The following is a 20,823-nucleotide window of genomic DNA, read 5'->3' on the forward strand; positions in this document are numbered from 1 at the left end:
AAAATGTTATGCGTTTAAAAGCTTACTGGGCTGCTCGGGGACCAGTGTTTTGAATGAACCTCTTAGAGTGTCTCTTTCAACTTAGCTGGTAGCTACTGTTCCCAAGCAGCCACCAGAGGCAGGGAAGAAAAGCAAGAGCAGGGGATCCGCCTGCATGAGTCTGTCCCTTCAGGGTGGCCTCGCCTTCAGGGACTGGATTGTAGGCATGGTTTCAATAACACAGCGGTGTGAAAGTTTAAGAGTTTTTAGTACTTACGGACCCTGGGTGGTACACAGCATGCCTAGAGGACACACACACACACACACACACACGGAGATCAGGGAGCACAGGGAGAGGGAAGGGAGGGACGGACCTTTGGGCCAGCAACTTTATCCAGTTAAGTTTCCTCTGGAGAGCTCTAACTGGTGGATTTAAAGCAAGCAGACGAAAAGGCAGAGGCGGGAGGAACTTGAACCAGAGTTTGAAGCTGCAGTAGTGCCCTGTTATCACGTCACTGCATGTTTATCTCTAACCACCAGCCAGAGCCATTTGCGTGGGGTATAGTACTGGAAACTGTCAATGGTGACTGAGACTTGCTTCTGTTATTAAAAGTTAAACATATTCGAAAATGGATGCTGAAGTAACAAAAAATTGTAAGCACTCACCAGAACCGGAACCACCATTTGGAACATTAGTTTTTTGTGCAGATGTAATTAGAAGTTTCCATTTGCTATTATATTTGGAAAGTGTCCCACTCACTGCAGAACTGACTGTAAGAACGCCATAGAAGGGAGGGTGGGGCTACAGGCCAAAAGTACAAGTCTTCCTCCAAGAGGATGGCCTCTGTTAGAAAGCGTGAGACACAGGGTCAGGGTGAGAAGATATTACATCTCAGGGCTGCTTGTGTTGAACTGGTCAGGGAAGAAGGCATGAGATAAAATTTAAGCAGGAGGAATCATAGATTACTGAATCTCTTGCAGGGAAAATCATATGGTAACTGTCTAGACGCTTCTACTGTTATTCTAATGGCTTTGGGATGTCAGGGAATGAGTTCCATTTGGTGGTGCTCAAATCCAGGTATTCCTCTATAAAAGTGGGAGTTTTTTAAATCAGGATGACTTGCTTTGATATTTAAAGCATGTCTCCTTAAAACAGCTAATACTGTATATTTCCTAAGATGGTTTCCAAAGCTCTTTTGTGTATATTACCTTACACACATCCTATTAGCTATTCCTTCCTTGACACGTTTGGCTTCTAAGATGCCACTCTCTCCCAGTTTGGTTCCCAGTTTCTTGACCATTTGGTCTTGAGATTCTTTTCCTTTACCCACTAATAATTTGGTGTCCCAGGATTAGACTGAGAACCCTGGTTATGTGTGCTCCCTGGGAGACTATAGTGTATGTACTCTTTTACCTCAGGATGTATGTTTGCAGATGATTCAGAAGTCTCAGTCTCCATCCCTGACCACTCCCCCTATCTTCATATTCATATCCAGCTGACTGCTGGACATCTCCACTTATATGTTCCACAGACATCTTGAACTTAATGTGCACAAATATGAATTCATCTTTAAAGATTGACTGCTTTTCCTACATTTTTTTCATAAATGAAGACAGAAACCTAGGAATCAACGTTGACCTCTTCCACTCCCTCACATGTACTCAGCCATTCCTGCCTATTTTACCATTTCAATATCTCAATTTCATTCCTTTTTCACATTGCTACTGTGCTAATTCAGATCTGTAGTTTGCGTTACTCGAGCCATTACAATTCCTTAATACCAGGTCCCCATGTTGCCCATGTTAATTCCTGCATCCCCTGCCCCTTCCCTGCTTGCCCTCCACACAGCTGCTAGAGACCTGGCTAGTTTACCTCTCCAGCCTCATGCCTCACTTTTCATTTTCCACTTCATTTTACCTTGTTATCATCCTTTTGTGAATATGCCTGCAGCAGCCAGTATGCAACCATGATCTTCAACAGGAAAAGTCTTGTGCTAGGATGGCAGGTCAGAAAGATGGAGCGAATCTGGACTGTTGATAACACCACTGTGCCATCACATCAGCCTTGAACTAGCTACCTCTGACTATTCGCAAGAATAACCACCCCCAAACTATTTAAGCTACTGTTAATTTAGGTATTTGTCTTATTCTAGTGATACATCAAACCTCAGAGAAATTAGTAAAAAAAATCGGTTGTGTTTTCAAGGGGTCTCAGAGCCAGAAATGGCCTTTTCTCCACCAAAAGTAGAGTCTGGTTTGGGCAATGTTAATGCCAACTGTTAAATTCCTGTTACATGTGAATAAGCATTCTTGCCAATAGCAGAAAATACAGAAGCTTGTTACCAACAAACTTCACGTTAGGCCGGGCGTGGTGGCTCATGCCTGTAATCCCAACACTTTGGGAGCCGGAGGCAGGAGGATCACTGGAAGGCAGGAGTTTGAGACCAGCCTGGTCAATGTAGTGAAACCCTGGCTCTACTAAAAATGCAAAAAGGGCATGGTGGTGCGCACCTGAGATCCCAGCTACCCTGGAGGCCAAGGCATGAGAATCACTTGAACCTGGGAGGCAGAGGTTGGAGTCAGCCGAGATCATGCCACTGCACTCCAGTCTGGGAGACACAGAGAGACTGTCAGAAAAAACAAATAAAAAACTACACCTCAGTATGAACTAGAGGTCACTCATTCAACATACTAAGAGAATGTGAATCCTGATGAGAGGATAAAGCAAATCAAAGCATTCTGAGGAGCAAGGGTTAGACAGAGTTGGAAGGGAGATTTGGGGCATTGTAAGTACTCTGGAAATAGAGAGGTCATCCAGAAAAGAGAAAGAAAAAACGGCAAGGGATTCCAGGGCCAGCTTTAATTGCCAAGATTTACTAGTTTTTGATTACTGCTTTATTGGAAAAGTTCAGTTTTGAAAAAATTAAGTGGTTTGATGCTATGGTCTGAATGTTTTTGTTCCCCCAAATTGTTGAAATCCAATCCCTAAAGCAATAGTATTAAGAGGTAGGGCCTTTAGGCTCTGCCCTCATGAAGGGGATTAGTGCCCTTATAAAAGAGGCCTGAGGAAGTTTGTTTGCCCTTTCCACCACATAAAACATGGCAAGAAGGTGCCATCTTTGAAGCAGAGAGTGGGTACTTACCAGACACCAAATTTGCTGATGCCTTGATCTTGGACTTCCCACCCTCCAGAACTGTGAGCAATAAATCTCTATTGTTTATAAATTACTCAGTCTAAGGTATTTTGTTATAACAAACTAAACAAAGACAATTGACTTTTTTTCAAAAAAGGATAGCCGCCGGGAGCGGTGGCTCACGCCTGTAATCCCAGCACTTTGGGAGGCCGAGGTGGGCAGATCACAAGGTCAGGAGATCGAGACCATCCTGGCTAACATGGTGAAACCCTGTCTCTACTAAAAATACAAAAAATTAGCTGGCCGTGGTGGCGGGTGCCTGTAATCCCAGCTACTTGGGAGACTATGGCAGGAGAATGGCGTGACCCTGGGAGGCAGAGCTTGCAGTAAGCCAAGATCACGCTACTGCACTCTAGCCTGGGCCACAGAGTGAGACTCCGTCTCAAAAAAAAAGAAAAAAAAAAAGGATAGCCATAATAGGATTTGATAGCCTGATTATACTCTATTAAACGAAAAGTAAACATGAAAAATGACTTAGTCTATTTCAGAACATCTTGACGTGTGAATATGAAAGAGTAAGTTTGTCTTCATGGTCCCCAATGGCAGCTGCTTAGCCTTGAATGCCACTTCCTTTTCTTATAGTTTTCTCTACAAAGTAACTGTTTTTGGGGGAAAATGGATGGTGGAGCACACAAGACGGTACAGTCAAAGCTAGGAGATGACTTTGAGTGGACCGGCTACTTTTGCAGCAGGTCAGCAAGAATCCATCCCATCTTCTACCTTAAAAGCAAAGGCTGACTAATATTAGTTTATAGAAAATAGGCAATTATACAAAATACAGAATTGGAACCAAAATTTGTTTTTAAAATGTGAGTTTTTAACACTTAAAGGATTTCATTCTTAACTCTCAATTATATAATTACAAAAAAAAAATCCAAGTTTCAGGAAAACATACTTAATCCTAACATAAAATTCATGTCACTTATCACAAAGACAGTCAAGTGTATAAAGGAGAAGCAAAACAGAAGCAGTATTTACAAATTTAAACTACATGAGATGTTGTGAACAATCTTTTGTTGATAAACAGCACATTACATACTTTTACATACTACATTTCAAAAATGCATCTGTGAATAATATGATAAAGCGCATAGTGTTGAAGACTTTAAATTAAATCCAAGGTCATCATGTTGAAGACCTGAAATTAAATTCAAGGTTGTAGTGATGAAAAATTTAAAGTCAAGGTCTTAGCGATAAAGACTTTAAATTCAAAGACAGATTGTCTAAGGACAAACCACTAGCATTCAAGTTGTTTAGTCAATTAGTTCTCTGTGAGTACAAAATATTAGGAATCACTAAATGGATTAGCGTAATTACAAATTTTGATCATTTCTAAACTCACAACTGCAAGAAGTCTTTTCACAGAATCAGTCACATAGTTTCTCTCTATCCTTGTGCAGGTATTTTAAATCCTTATTCAAAACAGTTCTCTCTCCATTTCTAGATTTTTGTAAGTATAAAATATTTTAAAACAAAGGTATGTCCATTCCTTAGCTAGAGAACTATTATTCCACTGACTCCTGGAAGAGAAAAAAAAAGATTCCCATTTCCTCCTCTACCTCAAAAACACAAAGCAAACCCAAACAATCCAATTCCTAATGTAGTGTCACATAGAACCCAGGGCCTGAAACAATATTTCATGCTAGTTTTCCTGCTATATGCAGAGAACAATTTAGTTATTTACATTATTGAGAAATCTATTTAACAGCCTAGAGTCATCCTAGTGCTTCCATCAGCAGAAGGCTTGCTAAAAGAGGCGTGAGCAGCGGCGTCTGCGAATGGGAACATCAAAGACTCTCCTCCGTCTCTCCTCTTCATCATCTTCATCTGATTCATCCATATCTGCTGAATCATCATCCTCATCTTCCTCCTCTTCCTCCTCCTCCTCTTCTTCCATCTCTTCATATTCATCAGGACCCATTTCCTTGAAAGAGAAAACAATCTTTTGATAAGAAGAGCATCTATCACTTTTTTACAGTTATTTCATGTAAATTCTCATTTATCTAGAATTCAAACAACCAGACACGCCAAATATGAATTTCCATAGACTTGAACCGTGGATTCTCACAACACACATGCTGAAGCAAGATTCTGGAGTGGATTCTGTATCTTGTGTTAAATAATGCTCAGTGTGGTTTTTTTTTGTTGTTGTTTAATGGAAGATCTTCTTTTTAAAAAAATTATTTATTTTTTCTTAGAGACAAGTTCTTGCTATGTTGCCTAGGCTAGCCTCGAACTCCTGGGCTCAAGCAGTTCTCCCACCTCAGCCTCCCGAGTAGCTGGGACTATAGGTGCATGCGACCCAGCCCAGCTCAGTATGGTTTTAAGGGTAAATATTTCACTAAGCCAGTACTTTTTATACAGTAGTTGGCAATTCATAGAAGGTAGCAAACAGACCACTTGTAACAATCCAAGATACAGTTTTACTGAGCTTATATTCATATACTGAATAATTATTAAGCTATATACTTACAGAAAAGAGGATATGAAAATATTAATCAAGTATGACCTCTACTGGTAACTTTTATGCACTGTCAATAAGAGATCTAAGATTTTTATCGAGCTCCTACCATAAAGACACATCATTTCAATTCAACCATCAGTAGCCTCTACTTTTTTAAAAAATATTTTTATTTTTTTAGTGGCTTGAAACAACAATAGTCATTATCTCTCATGGTTCATGTGGGTTGGTATTTGGGAAGTATTCAGTGGGGTGGTTCTGGGTTGGGGTGTCCCGTGATGTTGCAGTCAGATGGTAGCTGGAACTGCAGTCATCTCACAAGCTTCTTCATTCACATGTCTGGTACCCGCGCAGGATGATCCAAATATCTGGAGTCTGAAACAGCTGGGGCTCCTGGGTGCCTCCCTCTATCTCTATGTGATGTCTCTACATGGTCTCTTCTGCATGACGGCTTCATGGTAGCTGGACTTCTTACATGGTGGCTCAGGGTGTCAAAGACACATGTCCCAGGAGAGAAAGACAGAACCCTAGGCTGAAGGAATATTACCTTTTTCTAACTCAGAAATCACAGTGTCACTTTGCCGATTCATTATAAGTACATACCTAAGATCAACCCACACTGGAAGGAAATGACAGCCTCTATTTTAAAATTACCTATTTGGAGGCTCTCAGATTAGGACAGTAGTGATGTTGAACATGCATCTGAATATCTTGGAAGTGTCAATTCCGCCCATGCAATGTCTGTAATCAAGCCATGACTTACTCTGCTGTCAATGTTCTCTCTCACACATTTGAAGATGCAATGGGAGGGGTTGCTACATTGAACAGAATTCTGAACAGCAAGGACCTACTTGGTATTCTGGAAAGTATGGGACAACTTGGGGTGTGATGTCAGCCAGAGTCCTTCCACCAAGGCTTTTATGGTGTTACGTGACCCAGCACCCCATTATCCCTCTGATCTCATCTCCAGCCCCTCTCCCTGTTCACTGCACTCCAGCTACACTGGCCTCCTTGGGTCAAGCACACCAAGCACATTACTGTTTTGGAACCTCCATACATGCTGCTCCTTTGCTTCAAACACTCGTCTCCCACATATCCACCTAATTCCCTCTGCTCCTTTCACGTTTCAGCTTAAATGTCACCAAGGCCTCTCCTGACGCATCTTTATATTAGAACAACCTAACAATACGTTCTTTATCCCCTTTACTCTGCTGTTTCTCCACAGCACTTATTACTACTTAATATAAGGACATAGTGTTTATTGTTACAGTTTGTCTCTTCGAATTGGAATTCCAAGGCAGGGAATTTGATTATATTGTTTATCACAGTACTCAATAAATAGTTGTTATACAAGCAAATGAATTAATGTAGGAGAAAGGAATTGTGTCACTTAGGATTTATTATAACACTAACAACAATAACAGAAAATATACACTGATATGACTTATAAGACATTACGTTCTTTTTATCTTTGGATTTATTTTTTTAATCTAAGGAATGAAGACTTTGCAATTCAGTTAGGAGGTCCAAAAGGTGGGAAAGGGAAAGGCTTAGGAAGTTCTAAAACATGGTATCTGAGTAGTATGATTATTGATTATCTTAATGAAGAAGAAAACAGAAAAACTGTTAAAGAACTCAATGTGGCTAAGGAGAAAGATTGCTCAGAAAAAAAGCGTACACACACACACACAGCAGATGCAGAGAGGAACACACAGAGAGGAGTGGAAATGTGCAGCTGGAGCCTCTAAAAGTGCCCCAAACAAGCCAAATACACACACCACCTAGACCAAGGAAAGACATAAGACCAACTAATGCGTATTTCCAAGAGGCATTCCAAGGAGAAAGAAAAAGGAAGTGTTAAGCCTACAAATTAATCAGACTGGTAGAGGACGAAAAAGCAGAACAATTCTCCGTATCAGGAAACTAATATTCAAACAGGAAAGGTCAACAAATACAACCCCCATGGCTTTTTTAATGTTGATAAGAAGTAAGTCCAGAATTCTCATTTTATTTCTCATCCTTGAGAGAAAACATTTTCCACAAGGCAGGTCAAGATTTTATATGTTTATTTGTGGTTAGAAGGAAATGAAAACTAGTAAGAAAGAACATAGTTAAGAGAGAGCTGAACAGGAAATGGGTTTATTATTGTCATTTGAAAAGGAACTAATAAGTAAATATTATAAAACTTTCTCAGTTTTAATTTCTGATATGGTAAGTGTTAATACAATCCACATAAGCAAGAATTCTTCGGAGTCCTCAGTAAGTTTTTAGAGTTTCAGGGGGTCATGAGACTGAAAGTTGACAACCACTGTCCTTAAATAAAGACTACTTTACACCCACCCTAACAAACATTAAAAACAAACAAGATTCCAAAGGATCAAGTTGACCCAATAGTAACTCAACTGCCTGCCAAAACAAACCTCAATGCTCTTTGAACTTTAGGACAAGGAATATTATCAGCGATAAAGACGGAGATTTCATAATGATGAAAGAATTATGTCATTAAAAATACATAATAATCCTTAGCATATTTGCATATAATTATACAGCTTCAAAATACATGAAGCAAACCTGACAGAACTAAAAAGAGAAACAAAAAACTATAATTATATTTGGAGATTTCAACAATCATCTCTCACTCGTTGATAGGACAAAGACCAAAAAAAAAAAAAAACAAAAAAAACGGCAAGTATACAGAAGACTTGAAAAAAACTGTCAACCAATTTGACCTATCATTTATAGAATAATATTCTCCAAAATAGCAGAATGTACATTATTTTCAAATATACAAGGATCATTTACCAAGATAAACCATAATTTTGGACCATAAAACATTTAGGATTGAAAATACAGAGCAAATTCTCTAACCACAATAAATTTAAAAAATCAATAGCTAAAAGATAACTGAAAACTCCCCAAATGTTTGAAAATTAACACATTTCTAGAAAAGTCATAGATCAAAATTAAATTACAAGGGAAATCTAACACTATTTTGAACTACGCATTCATGAAAACACATCAAAACTTGTGAAATGCAGCTAAAACAGTGCTTGGAGACAGAAAAGGTCTAAAATAACTAATATAAACTTCTACCTTAAAAAAGCTAGAAGAAAAGCAAATTAAACTCAAAGTAGAAGGAAAGAAATAAAGATAACTGCAGAAATCAATGCGATAGAAAATAAGCAAATAGAGAAAATTAGTAAAACCAAAAGTTGCTCCTTTAAATGATCAATAAAAATTACAAACCCCTAGCTAAAGCAATGAACAAAAGAGAAGATATAAATTAACAATATTAAGAACAAAAGAGGACATGTGACTATGGCTTTTGTAGCCATTAAAAGGGTATCAAGGGAATACTGTCAATAACTTTATACCAATAAATTCAACATTTAGATGGAATGGACAAATTCCTTGAAAGGCACAAATTACCAAAACTGAAACAAGAAGAAATAGAAAATATGAATATTAAAGAAATTAAATTCAAATTTCAAAATTTTCCCACAAACAGAACTCTAGCCCCAGATAACTTCACTGATGAATCATATCAAACATTTAAGGATAAGATTATTCCAAACTCATACAGATACTGGGCCAGTCAAAAAAGGAATTCTGTTATGCAAAGTAGCAAATTCCCAGTACTGGAAATACAGTTTCTGGCATTCCTCCACTGGGAAGAAAGCTAAATCTTCACTTCCAAATGCACACTGTAGATTCTTTTCACTAGATATGCCACACAGGTAATGGCCCAAAGTCTCATTATCATCCTTCTCTTTTCAAACTGGAGTTGAAAATGTGTCAGCTCTGGGTCAGATTAATATCATGTCCATCTTTCCAAACTTATACCCATCCATCAGGGTCATTCCAGAAGCTAGAGGGCATTTTCCAAAGATTCAACACCTACAACTCAATTGCATTCTGGGTATATAATTCATATTTTATCCCCATTGTATAACTGGAGCTTCATAATTTTCTTTAATCATGTTATAGTCTCTAAGGTTGGAGTTACTGTTACACTTGTCATAAGGTAACCCTAAAAATGAGATTTTAAAAAATATACCTAGTTGACTTAAGAAATGATCCCAGAGAGACTGCCAAAAGTACACATCTACACATTAAATTTTCTTTATAATGAACTTTATGGACTATTTGTTTCTTTGACATTAAATTGGAAGTTTGAGCAAAAACACTGTTAAGAAGTTGTTTTCCCAGTCTTAAAGCTGATTCTAACTGGTCTAAGGTGGTATTTCTCATAATCTACATTTAGGCCATTGAACAGTGAAAAACAAGTTGAATCCTTAAAACAGCAGAAATTCTCTGGTTAGAGACTATGGAGCCTCATTTACTTGTCCATTTCTCTCAACAAATTCACATGACCCCCAAGATACTTCCTCAAAATCTCTAGGGTTGTCTGGAACACTATTTATAAACTAACTACTTGCCTGCCTTATCTGTAGTGTTAACCCTACAAAGTCATGTAAATCAGCACTAGAGGAAAATTTAACTTACCAATCGGGCTATAGACACCCTGAATGTTGGACATGCCATATGGAATCGGGGAATGGCAACATTAAAGATCTTGTCTTTAAAGTAAAGAAAATGGAAGGTATAATATCCTTCCATGTATCCTGATGTTGTAGAGAATGTGGTACAGCTTGTGTATTCATATACCCGACCTGGGCTGATGATTGGAAATTCACCTGCAGGGAAAATAGTAACAATAAACCAAAGTATAAAATTCATTTCTTTATTACAAAAAATAAAGTATGGTCTCCATGGTATTATGTAAACTATGTAATAGTAAATGCACAGTTAGAAAAAAAAATTCCAAAAGAAAATATAACAAAATGTTAACAGTGATAGGACAATGAGTAGGTATTTTATTCCTCTTGACTTTTTTTTTTTTTTTTTTTTTTTTTTGAGACAGAGTCTTGCTCTGTTGCCCAGGCTGGAGTGCAGTGGCATGATCTCAGCTCACTGCAAACTCCACCTCCCGGGCTCAAGCTATTCTTCCACCTCAGCCTCCTGAGTAGCTGGGATTACAAGCGCCTGCCACGATGCCCGGCTCATTTTTGTATTTTTAGTAGAGGCAGGGTTTTGCCACGTTGGCCAGGCTGGTCTCAAACTCCTGACCTCAAGTGATCCACCCACCTTGGCCTCCCAAAGTTCTGGGATATCAGGCGTGAGCCACTGCGCCTAGCCCTCTCAACATTTTTTAAATGTATTCCTCAAATTCCCTACAATGTAGAAAGTGGGAAGTATCTAGTAAAAAAAAAAAAAACAAAAAACAGAACAGGCACGTTTCTTTTTCAAAAAGCTTTGAGGCATTGAAGACACAATCTTTAAGACATGAGTAATAAAAAGCATCACAGATGCCAGTTCAAACAGAGATAAGGTAATCTAAATATTTTTAAAGTAGCAAGAAACAACAACATAATTGTGAAGATGCATCCTAAGCATTCAGACCAGACAAAATGGCACTCACAAGGGAGAGTCCTTACACCACTGGACCAAATGACAGAAAAAGAACTGTGGCTTTAATAAAGCCTCTCTCTTAGCACTAGATCCAGAAAAAATTCCTGGACTCAAGCCCAGGAAAAAAATTTGTTAAGTAAACATGTAGATGTATTCATGGCAATGAATTTAGAAAACCTTAAACTGAATTCTGCATATGCTTAGGACTGATAACAGAAGTACATAGCATAAATATGTTATTTTCCTGGAGCATATATTCAAACCTGAAGAATCTGAGGGCTCAGAGACTTCAGATAATCATAATCTTTAAGAAAGCCAAATGACAATGGTAACCAGAACTAAAGTGACTGAAATCCACAAACAATAAAAATTCATGCCATTAATTTTAACATTTTCTCCCAAACTTCAAAAAACATGACCAATACAAAATTTATTTCCCCCTTTCTGCCCTATGTGTTCTAACCCACAAAATATAATGAATAATGAACCGGTTAAAAAAAAAATAAAAGAAGGAAAAGAAAGAACCCCAGGTGATCCACAGAAAGGGAAATCAATCCCTGAATAACTGAGTTTGCTATTATTTTAGAAAAGTTAATACTTAAGGGATTGAATTTATAGGATAATGACCTTTATACGTTATATTTATGATGCAAAGTCTAAAATTTCTTCCAAGGAATTAATGTATAAACCTAAATCTTGGGTTCCATACCAACTACTCCAGGTCCTTGAACTTCTTCCACGTCACCCTTAGCATTTGTTATTCTCCAATAGCGACTGTCCAACTGACAGGCCTTCTCAGGAAGTGCATCTTTTGACATTTCAATCCTAGAGAAGGGAATGGGGTGGTAGAGACAAAAATCTGCCTTCTTTGTTTCTTTGGTTTAAGAGATACAGTATTCAGGCTAATACTATGAAGAAAAATTTCCAAAAAATTAAGAAACCCAACCCAAAGTCCATGTTAGCTAAGTTCTCAAAGATACTGGCTTCATTAACTTGATCCCCCTACAAAAATGCTTTCACTCAACTTATGCATTTGACTGTCAGTGTGGATCAACAACAGAAAGGGCAACGTAAAATGTGCAACATAATGGTGACAACAATCTTTGGCTGTTCAAATAAAGATCAATTTGGCAAATGCTTTCTAGAATATAGTGCCATGAAAAACTTCTGGAGAACTGAAAGTCTCTCTTTAACTGCATAAGACTATACAACCCATTTCCCTTTTTTCCATTAGTTTCTAGACAGTTTAAGGCAAGACATCACCAGTTACTGGGATTACACTTTTTTTTTTTGAGACAGGGTCTCACTCTGCCACCCAGGCTGGAGTGCACTGGCATAATCTTGGGCTCACTGCAGCCTTGACCTCGTAGGCTGAAGCCATCCTTCCACCTCAGCTCCTCTAGTAGCTGGGGACTACAGGCATGTGCCACCACACCTGGCTAATTTTTTTTGAAATTTTTGTAGAGACAAGGTCTCACTATGTTGTCCAGGCTGGTCTTGAACTCCCAAGCTCAAGCAATCCTCCCACCTTGGCCTCCCAAAGTGCTGCGATTATAGGCGTGGGCCACCACGTCCAGCCTGGGATTACACTTTGACTCTGTTTCCCAATGCTATCACTTTCTCCTTTCCCTAGGAATCTGGTGTCTCTTATTTTCACTTTGAGTACCCTCTAAGTATGTGTTGGTATTTTTATTTTGAGCACATCTCAATCCTAGGCAGGATCTAAATCAAACAAGTAAACAACAAATATCTATACATGTGTACTTGGATATAGCAAAGGTTGCATACAGTATCTAAATCCTAGGATGCTTCCTGGTAGTTATATTTTACTAAAAAACTTCCAGTATGCATATATGCATGTATGTGTATTGTAAAATATACTTATATATAACATAAAATATATAAAAATATATTTTAAAACACAGTATCCTCAATCCCTTAGGGCAATGAGTTATCTTTGTGTCATAGCACAGAATGCTTCTAACGTAAATTTAAAATATTTGCTTCTTATTTAATAAAATTCAATGTCTAACACTATGTCTGACATCCATGAAGCACTCAATACACATTTATTCGATTTTTTAATTGAATATACATAGGCCAGATGAAATTTAAAATGCATGACTTTATTATGGCAATTTGAGAGCTTCTAGAATGCATTACAACTTAGAGCTTTAATGACGACTACGACTTAGTGGTCCATTTCCACAGTACCTGGCACAATACTTAATACCTAGTATATTTTCAAGAAATAACTTAACTTAGAGGTTAATATGAAGTCAAAGTCCTCCATGAACACTATCTTGTAGAAAATGTATCCACCTTCCTCCAAACTTCAGCAAGTTCTTTCAAAATGTGTCTTACATATCATGTCAAATGGGACAATGGCAACATGTCCATTGGATATATCCTACCATTAACTGAAAGGCGACCCCATTTAAAATTCTCACCTGATTCGGTATGTGAAGAAATAGTGGGGTGGATGTACAGAGCTAAGTTCTGGCAGAAACGATGTAGAAACTGACACAGTAATATCCCCAGTTGTTGCTACACACTCTGGATCGTGAACATATCTAGGTAATTTAAAAATTAAACATTTTAAAATCAACTACAGGATTTAAAAGATACAATGCAAAATAGGTTATACTTTAGGACGAAAAATTTAAATCATATTTCAGACCCAGAAAAGTTCAATAATATTTGGGTATAGTCCTATTAAACTTAGAAGGAAACTAGAAACAAACTACAAAACCTTGGAGACTCTGGATCAGTAATGACAGCAATCAAGGTTCAGTGATCAGTGGTTCAAATAATGGATTGGTAATTAGCTTGGAAACAAAAATGAGCTTATTCAGTTTCCAGGGCTAAGGAAACTTCTGGGACATCTGAAAACCCAGCTACATGATGTCCAATGCTAAATGATGGCTCTGACAATAAAAATGTGCAAGTATGCTGTTCTCAGAAGCCTCTAATGTATAATCAATCTATCATTTCTGCCAACCAGGCTATTATGAACCAGTATTACCTCCAATACTCCCTACAATACCTGAATGTTCCATTTAGAGATAATAAATATTTGCCAGGAATTAACAGTTACTGACTTGCTATTCATAATAAATCTATCAGTTGCCAAATAACTTTTTGTTTTTTTTCAAAAATAAATTATACAGATACTATTAATCCATAGTTTCTAAATCAAAATCAGCTTTTTCTTGATTCTTCCAGATAGGAAAAATACCAGTTGTCTAAGCATTTAGATGTTTGGCTTTAAAGTGAGAATAAAATAGTGAGACTGAAGATAATCTTCTATTATCAACCTCAACAGAGAGGTTCTATTATCAACCTTCTTGGGAAACTTCATTTCATGATCTGTGACTTATCATTTTTCTCTGATTTACAATCATTTCAATCCAAAAAGACCCAAATAAAATACCTGAAAATTTGGTCTCTGATGATGGGGAAGCCACCTGATACAACATTTTTGACATAAGAGGTAAACCAGTCAGTAAAAGTAGCACCTATAAACCAGGAAAGGGAGAAAAAAAGAAAAGAACAAATAGTTTTGTAAAATCTATACAGGAAACAATTGTAATTCCTCTATACTTTAGAATGTGGTACCAAAACTAGAAACATTTATAGATATAATTGTACTAATCATTTATAAGATCAATTTCTATTCTCAATTCTATCCACCTTATTTCCTTGGGATTCTCCCCCTCTTCATCCCCCCAACTATTGTTAGAGAATCCTCCAACGACCTTCGAACTATTTTTTTACACTTATAATTAATCAAATTTTAAACTTTAATTCATTCTGGTACAAGAATGAAAGGCCTTCTGTCTGTAATTTATTAAACATATAGAACAAAGAAAATACAGCTTATGTCTAGGAAGAAACTACAAGAAAAATATCAGCACCTATTCTCAGATGTCCCTGGTCCAGGTACATCCTGACTCAAGCACAAAATTTTGGCAGAAGCCAGGCTCAGTCTGGACATCTACCAGGGACAAGGCATTGTGGAGTTCTGTGCATCAGGCCAATCCCAAAGTGGTCTAGTTGCACACTACTATAGATTTAATTGCACAGCGGTCCTTCATATTCTTAGTGACCAGCTCAAAGCAGAAAAGGATTACTGGAACAGTCTAGTCCAGACCATATATCTGTGATCTAAGGATTAGATTATAACAAGTATTTACATGAATTAATAATGTTTACCCCTTCTAGGTAATATTTAACAACTCTGTCAGACCCCCCATTATTTACTGTTAATACATCTCAGTGCCTAGAATATATTAGTCCTTTAATTAATGTTGTTCAACAATGAATTTCTTTGTAATCTGGTTTCAATTAACCCAGTTTCTACACTCTGTCACACTGAATGTCAGATGCTAAATTTATAGTGTTTACTAATTATTCTATTTAGGGAATGACAGAAGATACAATTTGGCTTATATCTAAGGGTACAAGGCTTTAAATTTTTACAAGGCATCAACTGAGAGAAGGGAAACTATAATAGTTGGCTCTTTCCTCAATATCTATTAATGACCCATTCTGACCCATTATTTATTAAACACTATTGTATTCAAGGTTCGCTGATCATGTACCTACGTTAAGATATTAAGAAGCTATATAAATAATGTCATTAAAATTCATAGAGGGTATAATTTTACATTTTTAGCACTAGTACTTTCTCTGAAAGTTTTTAAAAATCATATATATATATATTTTGTGGAAAAAAGTTATGTAAGTAAAAACGAATTTGTGGTTTGCATAAAAAAATTGGCATGGTGTATTTTAATCTACCTTATTTTATTACAATATGTACCAGAGTGTATTCTTTAAGATGAGGACAGACTAGGCCGCATTCACTACTAAACTTATCTGACAGATTCCAGTTTTCCTAAATATCTATTAATAGTACACTGAACACCAGGATATGCCATTTTGTGTGTTACCAGTCTAAGCAAACTTAGTTGAATCAAGATAATTTATATGTTCTAAGGTAATTTACCTTTTAAAGTAAGCCCATGTGTTGGGGTCTCTCTGATGGTTCTGGAGCTTTATCAAGGCAGCTGAAAGGAAGCTCCCTGCATTAACTTCCCACCTCGTCTCTTCTCAGTGTCTCTCAATCTTTTGCTTTGCTCTCCCATTTTAAGAGAAATCCCAGCTACTGGCATAGTATTATTACACCTTAGTACTCTGCTAGAGTGGTGAGGTTCTACATACTATGTCAGTCGAGCACCAAACTAAGAGTAAGGAACTCACAGAGGCTGGGCTGCAGCTTACCTTAGCACTCGGCTGCCTTCCATTTATAAACTGAGTAGCACTGCTGGACCACAGCCACTATGGTAATCTCTGAAAGTGTGTGCTATGCAAAAATACCAACAAGGGCAACGAGCACAGGAAAAACCTCCAGAGGGTGCTTAACTTAGAAACCAGAGACCACAAGAGTCAGAGTGAGCTGAAAGCTAGGACCTACATTTAAAAGCTTTTTATAACTTACTAGGTAAGGGTGAGATCTTGATATTGTGAAGTACACCATGAATGTGGAATGTGCCATAGTATGGAACAAATAGAGACTTATACATTGTTCAAAGTTCCAATGAGAAGACAGAATTGAATACAAATGCCTCAGTCTACAAGGACCCTTTACTATTTATATATGGAGAGGTTTAATATATGTCAGTCAGTAATCTTAAAAAGCAGAATGGACAGTCTGGAGGAAGCTTCTCTAGATGATCAAAATCCAAACAAGACAAGACGGGATAAATAGTAAAGGGGTGAGCTGTAGTTACTTACAAATTGAAGGGTTCTCAAAACCTAAAAGATATACTCTTTTAAGGCCAAGAAAAACTAGTTGTACCAAGGAGTTTATGAGGCATAGAGTTTATATTAGTCCCTAAAGACTGTTGCTTTGGAGGTCTCTAACGTGACTTAGTATCTTAATACTATTGCATTAGCACCAAAAGAGAAAAAGTTTAAAGTTGCTTTATATATCTGTATCTCCAATTATACATGAATATAATGAATAATACATGTGCGTGTTAAGAAAAGTACATACACATTCACAGCAATTCTACGTATTTCATTGCCTTATAGAAGAGTCCTCAGAGCATGAGATTGTATATGGATTGGCTTTTTTCAAAATTAAAAATATTCAATACAAAAACGGTTCTAATGAAAACCTAGATGCGGTACTTTATAAACCAGCAAACCTTAAAGAAATCCAAGTATGAAATTGCCAGCTGCTAAAGTAGCTGAAAAAGTTTTTACCATTTTAATTTTTTTATTATATCCAGGAAGAAGAAGAAGGGGGAAAAAAGACTTTTTTCTTTCCTACCTATAATAAACATGTCAATAGCAGCTGGATTTCGAGCCATTTGGTCCTAGGTGAGAAAAAGAATACAATCGATAAAAACATATTTTACTTAATTTTTCATTGTTCATTATCTGTATCTTTCCCTGGAGACGAGGCAAAACAGATAAAAATAAAGTTGAGATAAGAAGACATATGGCTTATTATCCTAGAAGAAAGGGTTCTGAATCAGTCAAGAGAACTGAACAGTTCTAGGTTACTCACTTCTTTCAGTAAATGGAGAGACCAAGCTACCATCCTACAACCTTACAGAGACATCAAGGAAAAAATGAGAAAAAGTATGAAAATGCTTTAAAAAGTTAAAAGCTATAAAAGCTCTTTAAATACGTCAAATGTTATACAGAGTCACATGTCTCAACTATTAAAAGCATTTTCTTTTTTTTTTTGAGAGGGAGCCTTGCTCTGTTGCCCAGGCTGCAGTGCAGTGGCTCGATCTCAGCTCACTATGACCTCCGCCTCCTGGATTCAAGCAATTCTCCTGCCTCAGCCTCCCCAAGTAGCTGGGACTAAGGTGTGCGCCACCACACCTGGCTAATTTTTGTGTTTTTTTTTTTCAGTAGAGGTGGGGTTTCGCCATGATGGCCAGGCTGGTCTCAAACTCTTGATCTCAGTTGATCCACCCGCCTCAGCCTCCCAAAGTGCTGAGATCACAGGCACGAGCCACCACACCCAGCCAAAATTTAGAATTTTCTATTTTAAATTCCTTTTTTAAGTAAAAAGTTCATATCTAGGCAAAAATGAAGGCAGAGGTTGTGTAACTGAGAAATTACTGATAACTGAAAATTATTTTTTCATTTTTATTAAATGAAACAATACTGTATTTCTGTGGTTACATTAAAACAATAAAAGTCTCCTAAAAAAGAACTACATTTTTCGATACGTCAAATACCCACTGAACAAAGTTTTAAAAGTTTCTACTGCACTCAAAGCATGAATCGGCTGGGCGTGGTGGCTCACGCCTGTAATCCTAGCACTTTGGGAGGCCGGGGCGGGCGGATCACGAGGGCAGGAGATCGAGACCATCCTGGCTAACACGGTGAAACCCCGTCTCTACTAAAACACAAAAAATTAGCCGGGCGTGGTGGTGGGCGCCTGTGGTCCCAGCTACTTGGGAGGCTGAGGCAGGAGGATGCTGCGAACCCGGGAGGCAGAGTTTGCAATAAGCGGAGATCGTGCCACTGCACTCCAGCCTGGGCGAGAGTGAGACTCCGTCTCAAAAAAAAAAAAAAAAGCATGAATCAAAGGATGTTCAAAGGCTAAATTTTTGGAAAGTCTGAAACACATATTACAATTAATTACTTCAACAAAAAGCTCCTCATTAATTTTCCTTAAAATACCTTAAGACAAATCACAGCTTTTCCTCTGTATATACACTAGTTTTTTATGTCCAACTGTCAAGTTTTCTCTTGGGTTCCATGCCATTATGTCAGAATATTAATTCTAGTTAGAGAGGTCTATAACTAAAATGCATAATATTCTAAACCCATTCTACAATCCTGAAAATACCTAATGCATGCATTTATACAACCATCAGAACACATCTTAATGCCATATTTAAACACACGTTCTACTTACTGGACATTGGTAGAAAACTTCATTTTTGTTTCGGCCCTCTGCAGCTTCCACTGCTATGTACTGACTCAAACCAGTATGTATGCAAAAAGTTAAAGGGAGACAGTATTTCAGTCCCTGTCTCTGCTGGAATCCTCCGGCAGCTGTATCGACGTCTAACAAATCTTCAGAACGATAGTGATTAGACAGTGCCATGCTTCCCAATAACCTGAGGAGCATACAGACTCAAACATGTAATACACGGCAGTGCCAAAGAGCTGTGCTTCGTCTTTCTGGTGAATAATAATTTCCCACTCACAACTTTATAAGTACTAATTAACATGACAATTCCAAATCAGGAATACCCAAAGCACTATAATTTCTAAATATTTAATTCAAACTCTTTTGATTGGAAAAAAGATTCTGATTTAAATTGAAAATTAATTAAATGTATAAATGGCAATGCTTTAAAAAGAAATACAGTTTTATTGTTTTCAAGAATCTATCTTGCCATGATATATTGATTTGCTGGTGTTTTGCTAGCCATGTATGTATGGCCAATTTAATGTTTAAAGAAGTAAATTCTCTGATGCTTTTATCTTGATACAACCTTTAGCTTACTCTATGCAACCAGACAGTATAAATGTAAAGCAGCTTAAACCTTGTCCAAATTTTCAAAAACTTGGATGCCTGGGGTACAGCTTAATCTCATTAAATATATATATAGCAATACAGGTATCAAGGGATTCCTTGATGAGATTCCTAAGTCTCAATGCTTGAGCCACATATAGATAAAAATCCCTGTGTTGCAATTTATGACCTATTGGTCGTGTCGGTCCTGGGCAACTCTTCTAACGAAGTCCTCTCCTGTTTGCTCTTAAAATCTGACAATTTTTCAACTTTGTCAAGTTTCAGTTCAACAGGAAAAAATAGCCAATAATTTAGGGTCATCTAGTCCTGACTGACTTCTATGTCTGACCCATGCCTAATATTTGATTTCTTTCCTTTTTTTTTTGAGACAGGATCTTGTTCTGTCACCCAGGCTGGAGTGCAGTGGTTTACTGCAGCCTCAAACTCCTGGGCTCAACAGATCCACAGCTCCCGAGCAGCTGGAGCTATAGGTGCATGCTACCAAGTCCGGCAAATTGTTTTTAACTTAATTTTTTATAGAGACAGGCAGGATCTTGCTATGCTACCCAGGTTGGTCTTGAACTCCTGACTTCAGGAGTCCTCCTGCCCTGGCATCCCAAAGAGCTAGTTTCAGGCATAAGCGACCACGCCCTGCCCCCAATATTTGACTTCTGAATACTACCTTGTAATCTCAATGTGATCACCTCTGGGATTGCCTGTACTCATTCAACCCCCATCTGAAATTGTAACAGAGCCTTGCATGATTCTTCACATACAAAGGAACACCAGGTTCCAATAAGAACAATGCAAAGTTCTCCTTAAATTCTTACTGGCATTTCATAAGCATAATGTCTCTGAAATAGCTTACTTTCATAAAAGTACAAAAGGCATAGACCCATTCAAAGCATATGCCTTCTAAAACTGTGGGTGAATTTTGGTGACTACTGCATGGTCTACTTTTACCCAAAAGTTCCACAGTGTAAGGTGGATATGGTGGCTGGAAGGCTGAGGCAGGAGGATCCCTTGAGCCTAGGAGTTCAAGACCGGCCTGGGCAATATAGTAAGACCCCATCTCTAAAAATAATAATAATAAATAAGTAAAAATTTAAAATAATAAAAGTTTATAAAACAAATCTTCAAACAAAAAAAAAAAGCTGAGC

The 20,823-nt window shown here is 37.6% G+C and overlaps 1 protein-coding gene across 2 annotated transcripts in view; it reads right to left on the reverse strand.

The window, feature by feature from the left end:
- Positions 1–3,956: 3,956 nt before the first annotated feature.
- FBXO3 (F-box protein 3) overlaps positions 3,957–20,823 on the reverse strand; it is a 33,769-nt gene continuing 16,902 nt past the window's right edge. Inside the window, exons 5-11 of one of the 2 annotated variants that reach the window (XM_003254386.3) lie at positions 19,058–19,262; positions 17,447–17,492; positions 14,540–14,624; positions 13,557–13,679; positions 11,816–11,931; positions 10,141–10,331; positions 3,957–5,097 (exon numbers count right to left, since the gene is read on the reverse strand). In XM_003254386.3, the coding sequence (XP_003254434.1) occupies positions 4,921–5,097; positions 10,141–10,331; positions 11,816–11,931; positions 13,557–13,679; positions 14,540–14,624; positions 17,447–17,492; positions 19,058–19,262 (943 nt within the window). In that variant the 3' untranslated portion in view covers positions 3,957–4,920. Of the gene's footprint in view, positions 5,098–5,786; positions 9,069–10,140; positions 10,332–11,815; positions 11,932–13,556; positions 13,680–14,539; positions 14,625–17,446; positions 17,493–19,057; positions 19,263–20,823 lie in introns of those variants that run through there. The other variant, XM_030829410.1, reaches the window with a different exon arrangement.

This window comes from Nomascus leucogenys, chromosome 15, assembly GCF_006542625.1.
Source record: "Nomascus leucogenys isolate Asia chromosome 15, Asia_NLE_v1, whole genome shotgun sequence".
Classification (NCBI taxonomy): Eukaryota; Metazoa; Chordata; class Mammalia; order Primates; family Hylobatidae; genus Nomascus; species Nomascus leucogenys.